Source organism: Leucoraja erinacea, chromosome 4 (assembly GCF_028641065.1).
Source record: "Leucoraja erinacea ecotype New England chromosome 4, Leri_hhj_1, whole genome shotgun sequence".
Taxonomy (NCBI): domain Eukaryota; kingdom Metazoa; phylum Chordata; class Chondrichthyes; order Rajiformes; family Rajidae; genus Leucoraja; species Leucoraja erinaceus.
Genome location: NC_073380.1, coordinates 5,914,719 through 5,922,492, shown reverse-complemented (window position 1 = coordinate 5,922,492; position 7,774 = coordinate 5,914,719). Strand labels below are relative to the sequence as shown.

Below are 7,774 nucleotides of genomic sequence, written 5' to 3'. Positions count from 1 at the left end.
GCATACTGTCGGGTTGGGGTGTGGCTTGGCTTGGGAATGGCTCTGCCCAAGACCGCTAGAAATTGCAGAGAGTTGCAAAAGTCGCCCACCCCAGGGCGGCACGGTGACGCAGCAGCAGAGTTGCTGCATACAGCGCTTACAGCGCTGGAGACCTAGGTTCAATCCCGACTACGGGTGCTGTCTGTACGGTGTTTATATGTTTTCATTATATGAGAGGCTCCCTGGATTGCCAACGTCTTAAGATGGCGGACTTCAGGGGTGATGCGCCGTTGTGTAAGGCTGCTCCTCCTGCGGTCCGTCCTTTCACCCTTTTTTATTTTTATTTTTAGTCCTGTCCGAACAAAATGTTTATTGGAGGTCTTCTTTTATGTGGTGGGTGGGGGGAGGGGAAGGGGGAAACTGTTTTAATCCCAGTCCTACCTGGTGGGAGATGCGGTTTTCTTCCGAACCGCTTCTTCGTCCTCTCTGTGCGGCCTACCATCGCGCTGGAGCGGCGTTTCCTGCCGGGACTGCAGCTTCGCCGGCGGTGCAAATGCTGGGACACCAACATCGTTGAGCTGCGGCTGCAGAGCGTCCAGCCGCGGGCGGGCGGCACTGGATTTACAACACCGCGGGGCCTGGGATCCGAGATCGCCAGAGTCGGAGGTCCGGCCGGCGTGGCCTGTGAACTTTGGTCATTGCAGTCTTCGGGGAGGAAGCGGCCGCTTCAGTCCAGGCCGCTGAAGACTGTTCACCCGACGCCGATGATCCAGCTTCGCAGCAGAGGGCCTGAAAACATCGGGTTGGCTGAGGAGGCCACATATAGACCCCGACCTCGGGTGGACTATGAGGGGGAGAACTGGATATTTTTAGTGCCTTCCCTCACAGTGAATTCTGCTGTGGGGGGACGTTTCTTGTTGATTTCTATAGTGTACTGTTCTGTGTCTTTTTTCTTTTTCTTTTTTATTTTGTATGGATTTATTGACATTTAATCTATTCAATTAGTTTAATCAATCTCTGTAAAGCACTTTGGTTCAAAGTTATTTTGTTTAAAAGTGCCATATAAATAAATATTATTATTATTCCCTGGGGGTTTTCTCCGAGATCTCCGGGTTCGTCCCACACTCCAAGGATCCAAAGGTCTGTAGGTTAATTGGCTTGGTATAAGCGTAAAATTGTCCCTAGTGTGTGTAGGACAGTATTAATGTGTGGGGATTGCTGGTCGGTGCGGGACTCAATGGGCCGAAGGGCCTGTTTCTGCGCTGTATCTCTGAACTAAGCCATATTAATGGATGTATTGGATCTTATCTAAGCAATATAATATTCAAACCACAAAACGGAAAACGTCACATTCAAGTTTATTTCAAAAGGTTACCTTGCAGAATATAAACCCTCACAAAAGCTAAATATGCCACAGCAGAAGATTCCATGTTGACTTTTTACAATGACTTTGTTGCCCACCAGCTTTGAAACGGCACGCACCTCCTAACAAGACTTCACAATGAAAAATTGCCCTCGGCCCAAAAGACAGATCTGCTTATTCAAGAAAGGAGCAGGTGGGCCCGTATTCTGTGGGTTCATCCCATGGAGTGTCTATAAGTTTTAAGTTCAGAAATGATATCATAGCCCCGAAACATAAATGTAACCTGATACAGAGCCATCATGATAACCCTGATGGCTCTGCTGTTATTTATAATGCCAGTAATCCCTGAGAGGCAGTACATAAGAATACAGGAAATAAGCACAAGATTACGACATATTACTCTTTTAAGCTTGCATCAACGTTTAACTTTATGACTGGTCTTCCAATTTATCTCCATCTTCCCATATTCCTTGATTCCAATAAGATTTTATTTTTTTAACTCTCTTTCCCAAGATATTATCTGAATGATCAGGGTTTACTTGTGCAGAACATTGCAAAAATTCACGACAATTTGAGTGAAGAAATGTCTTCTTTGATGACGAATTCCTTCTTCTGAGATCTGAACACAAGTTCAAAACACAGGCAGGGTGAAAATATTCTCCCTGCAATCCCTCATAAAACACATGAAGAATTCTGCATGCTTTCACAGTTCAAATTTCACTCTTCTAAACTCTTGACATCATGACCCAAGTCTCCTCAAAGGACAACCTCTTTTTCCCGGGAATCAATGTTTTGTTGCACACGTACAGTATGCTTACTTAGAAGATAGACACAAAATGCCGGAGTAACTCAACGAGACAGGAAGCACCTCGGGATAGAAGGAATGGGAGACGTTTCGGGTCGAGATCCTTTCCTTCCACCCAGAGATGCTGCCTGTCCTGCTGAGTTACTCCAGCATTTTGAGTCTGTCTTCGGTGTAAACCAGCATCTGCAATTCCTTCCTACACATCTGCTTGTTCATGATGGGAGACCAGAAGGCAAGCTGTTTTAACCGCACTAAGACCTTCGAGACCTTAACGTAATTATAATACGGTTTTTCCCTTATCCCTCTTCAAACCCTTTGCATTGAAGACAGACACAGCATTTGTTTCCAGAATTAGTTGCAAATACTTGCACGCAATTTTTTTTTGTATTTGGATGCAAGAACAAAAGGGTTTCCCCTTTGCACCAACATTTCCCATTTCCTTGCAATTTAAAATATTTCTATTTCTCCGACTAATCTACATAACATTTCTGTGCACACACTGAGGAGTCCATTCAACACAAGATGATCACTGCAAGTCGAAAATAAATTCACCTCGGCAGATAGCTGTATTCTAAAATGAGCATATATAGCCACCAAACAAAAAATAAAAGTGGCTACAATGAGTACGTACACATTTTTTACAAGCAAAACAAGCAGAATACCAATTGCCACCTCAAGCATGCTCACACCAAATTACAAGCATTTCCGCGGAACTCTTTCTCAAAGGCTTGTCCTTCGAAACCCTCAGCAGCAAAACAAAAGCACTATAATCATCCTTCTTCTCATGTCATTAACATTATTAACACAGAGAAGGAAAATTTAGAACGACCGACACAAAAATATCATTCAAGCATAATTCTTATTTACACGGTCCTTTCATTGACAGGAAGAGCCAGAAAGATTATGAGATAAAAATTGTTCTTGGCCCAACGAAGGCCGCCCAGCTGGATGATGGTCTTTGCTACATCCACAAGCCTTTCCACTCCTCACTTTTTAATTTCACGTTTCGTGTATTTTGTTTTTTTTATGACTGTCGGCAGATCAATTTCCCTCCTGGGATAAATAAAGTTCTATCGTATCGTATCGGATTGCCACGGGAGCATTAGTTCTGTAGCCACAGTTTCCCCACTGCCTACCCAAAACATGATCTCCCCGGGCACTGTACCCGCTAAATCTCTTTCCTAATTCACGTTTTCCAGCTGGCACTGAGACACACCAGCAACCATCCCCCAACATTTTGTTCAGGAGCAGTCTTCGTGTGAGAACCCAGGCATTGTTTGGCATTAGGCTGCTCACCATGATCATCATATCTAGGCCCTCACCCAGTAACCCTAGACCGCCATTTTGTAGAGGACAATGGATAACAATCGTGAATAAGACTTCTTTGCCACAGCTCTGTTTCTCCATCCACGGATGCTGTCTGACCTGTTGCAGCGTTCCAGAATTTGTTTCATTTTTAATTTAAAACTCAACGGTACCTGCGCCTTGTTGTTTCTTGTTTGTTTCCTTATCGCAGGGCCATTAGTAGTCATGGCTACGACCGCCTGAGCTCACCTGTCAGAATGTTCCCGATCACCTGGATCTACGGTGGCGCAGCGGTAGAGTTGCTGCCTTACAGCGCTTACAGCGCCAGAGACCCGGGTTCGATCCTGACTATGTGGCTCCTGGCTTGTCTGTCCGGAATTTGTACATTCTCCCCTTGAACTGCGTGGGTTTTCTCCGAGACCTTCGGTTTTCGCCCACACGCCCAAAGACATAAATGTAAACTGTCCCTAGCGTGTGTAAGATAGCGGGGATCGCCGGTCGGCGCTGACTCGGTGGGCCGAAGGGCCTGTTTCCACACTACATGTCTCTGAACCAAACTAAATTAAACTAAACCTCAGATCAGAGCACCTATCAGGGTCAGAATGGTCACATATTGTGCGTGTGCGAAGGCTTTTTTAGCAAGTTTCTTACAAATCAAACATAAATCACAGAAGGAAAGTAAAAATCATTTCAAATTGTATCATTACATCATTGTAGTGACTTCATTAGAATGGAATTGATGCAAGGTGTGAAACAGTCATGTACAAAAGTAAACAGGCATTTTGTAAAAAAAACCCTATAAATCCTTGATCATTTCATCTCCGAAGCCAAAAAGAAACAGAAATTTGAAGCCCACACCAGGATGAAGATTGCGTTCATTGAGAAATTTTCCCTGATTAGTTAACAAATAAAGTATTTAAATGAACAATGACTGCTTTCTTTTTGGCAAGAAATATTTGGGGTACAGACCATTTCTCAATCCCAAATTAATTGATAATAAATTGTGCAGATCAGCGGAGCCGAACAAAACTCTAAAAAACCTGCATTGTCAGTCCGAATAGGATGGAAATTTAAACACTGGAAAATGACTCTTATGGGTAATATTCCAAGTATAATGTAATGATAATAACAGCAGAGGGTAATGTAATGATCGCACACAAAGCACACAACCCTACGTTCTTTTCAGGTCCTGTGAGATTCTATTCATAGATGTGTGCGCCATGGTAAAAATCGAAAGTTATTTTAGTGTTTAAAACTTGTTTGCACGGTAAAAAAGAATAATCCCTGGTTGAAGTTGTGACTGGGTCTTCAATAAGTTGACAAGCTGACCCTGTGAGATAATTTCTTTCCCGTGGAGTGGACAGGTAAAAATCTGCCGTTATGCAGTCGTCAAGGGCTCAGCTTCCTTATCAGTTAGCTCTTTATTAGTTAGCTCCAGTGGATATGGATCGGTTTTTTCCTGCTTTTTAGGTTTCATTTTTAAATACACAACCACGAGGATCAAAGCTGTGGAGAGATTAATGAACACGTCAAATTACTTCTCCGCAGGCGCTTATAAAACTGTATATTTGTAACAGAAACAGTGTCGGACATGCACGGCTTGGGCCTTGATCAATGGGCAGGAGCCGCTGACAGTCCGCGGGCCGTCACCCTATCCCAGGCCATCGCTCAAACCTGACCTCCCTTCCATCGACTCCATTCACGCCTCACGCCACCTCAGCAAGACCAGCAGCATAATCAAGGACGAGTCGCACCCCAGCCACTCCCTCTTCTCCCCTCTCCCATCGGGCAAAAGGTATAGAAGTGTGAAAACGCACACCTCCAGATTCAGGGACAGTTTCTTCCCAGCTGTCATCAGGCAACTGAACCATCCTACCACAACCAGGAGCAGTGCTGAACTACTATCTCCCTCTTTGATGACCCTCGGACTATCCTTGATCGGACTTTGCAAGCTTTACCTTGCACTAAACGTTATTCCCTTATCATTTACACAGTAAATGGCTCGATTGTAATCATGTATTGTCTTTGCGCTGACTGGTCGGCACGCAACAAAAGCTTTTCACCGTACCTCGGTACGTGTGACAATAAATAAACTGACCTGAACTGAACTGTTCATGCCGGAGAACCAGAGAGGAGAGCGGAGGGTGTCGGCGATGGCTGTGGATGCAGGAACAAAGGGACAGGAAGAAGAAACAGCTGGGGGGGGGGGGGGGTCTTACCTTCTGCACCCTCAATGTCGGCTGCGGGTAGCGCCCCCTGGTTTACGGAGGCTGAAGGTGGCCGGGTGAGAAAAGGGACAATACGGGCGGAGGTGATGGCTGCAACGGGCCTCTATGGCGCCAAAACCTGGCGACTCTCTTGCATATGGACTCAGTGGGCTGTTTCTATACCTTCAGTACATAATCTCGGATCGCATTTACATACGGCAATAATTCTAATGAACTGTATGCAAAAAAAAATTTTCTTTGCACTTTAGAGATACAGTGTTGAAACAGGCCCACCAATCCGTGCCGACCAGCGATCACCCTGTACACTATCACTATCCTACAAACTAGGGATAATTTCACAATTTTTACCGGCCAATTTGCCTACAAACCTGAAAATAGGCGCAAAATGCTGAAGTAATTCAACGGGACAGACAGCATCTCTGGAGAGCAAGAATGGTTGATGTTTCAGGTCGAGACCCTTCTTCGGTCTCGACCCAAAATGTTGCCCATTCCTTCTCTCCAGAGATGCATAGATACATAGATACATAGAAAATAGGTGCAGGAGTAGGCCATTCGGCCCTTCGAGCTAGCACCGCCATTCAATATGATCATAGCTGATCATCCAACTCAGTATCCCGTACCTGCCTTCTCTCCATACCCCCTTTAGCCACATCAGATCCCTTTAGCCACAAGGGCCACATCTAACTCCCTCTTAAATATAGCCAATGAACTGGCCTCAACTACCTTCTGTGGCAGAGAATTCCAGAGATTCACCACTCTGTGTGAAAAATGCATTTCGTTGTCCAATGCATTTCGTTGTCTCTGTACTGTACACTGACAATGACAATTAAATTGAATCTGAATCTGAATCTGAATCTGAAAATGTTTTTCTCATCTCGGTCTTAAAGGATTTCCCCCTTATCCTTAAGCTGTGACCCTTTGTCCTGGACTTCCCAACATCGGGAACAATCTTCCTGCATCTAGCCTGTCTAACCCCTTAAGAATTTTGTAAGTTTCCATAAGATCCCCCCTCAATCTCCTAAATTCTAACGAGTATAAGCCGAGTCTATCCAGTCTTTCTTCATATGAAAGTCCTGACATCCCAGGAATCAGTCTGGTGAACCTTCTCTGTACTCCCTCTATGGCAATAATGTCCTTCCTCAGATTTGGAGACCAAAACTGTACGCAATATCCAGGTGTGGTCTCACCGAGACCCTGTACAACTGCAGTAGAACCTCCCTGCTCCTATACTCAAATCTTTTTGCTATGAAAGCTAACATGCCTTTTGCTTTCTTCACTGCCTACTGCACCTGCATGCCTACTTTCAATGACTGGTGTACCATGACACCCAGGACTCGTTGCATCTCCTAATCGGCCACCATTTAGATAATAGTCTGCTTTCCTGTTTTTGCCACCAAAATGGATAACCTCACATTTATCCACATTATACTGCATCTGCCAAACATTTGCCCACTCACCCAGACTATCCAAGTCACCATGCAGTCTCCTAGCATCCTCCTCACAGCTAACACTGCCCCCCAGCTTAGTGTCATCCGCAAACTTGGAGATATTGCCTTCAATTCCCTCATCCAGATCATTAATATATATTGTAAATAGCTGGGGTCCCAGCACTGAGCCTTGCAGTACCCCACTAGTCACTACCTGCCATTGTGAAAAGGACCCGTTTACTCCTACTCTTTGCTTCCTGTTTGCCAGCCAGTTCTCTATCCACATCAATACTGAACCCCCAATACTGTGTGCTTTACGTTTGTATACTAATCTCTTATGTGGGACCTTGTCGAAAGACTTCTGAAAGTCCAGATACAACACATCGATTGGTTCTCCCCTATCCACTCTACTAGTTACATCCTCGAAAAATTCTATAAGATTCGTCAGACATGATTTACCTTTCGTAAATCCATGCTGACTTTGTCCAATGATTTCACCATTTTCCAAATGTGCTGTTATCACATCTTTAATAACTGACTCTAGCAGTTTCCCCACTACCGATGTTAGACTAACTGGTCTGTAATTCCCCGTTTTCTCTCTCCATCCCTTCTTAAAAAGTGGGGTTACGTTAGCTACCCTCCAATCCTCAGGAACTACTCCAGAATC

General features: G+C 44.7%; 1 protein-coding gene across 1 annotated transcript in view; it reads right to left on the bottom strand.

The window, feature by feature from the left end:
• Positions 1-1,320: 1,320 nt before the first annotated feature.
• cdh17 (cadherin 17, LI cadherin (liver-intestine)) overlaps positions 1,321-7,774 on the bottom strand; it is a 113,937-nt gene continuing 107,483 nt past the window's right edge. Inside the window, exon 18 of the mRNA XM_055633583.1 lies at positions 1,321-4,958. Coding sequence (XP_055489558.1) covers positions 4,831-4,958 — 128 coding nt within the window. The 3' untranslated portion in view covers positions 1,321-4,830. The remainder of the gene's footprint in view (positions 4,959-7,774) is intronic.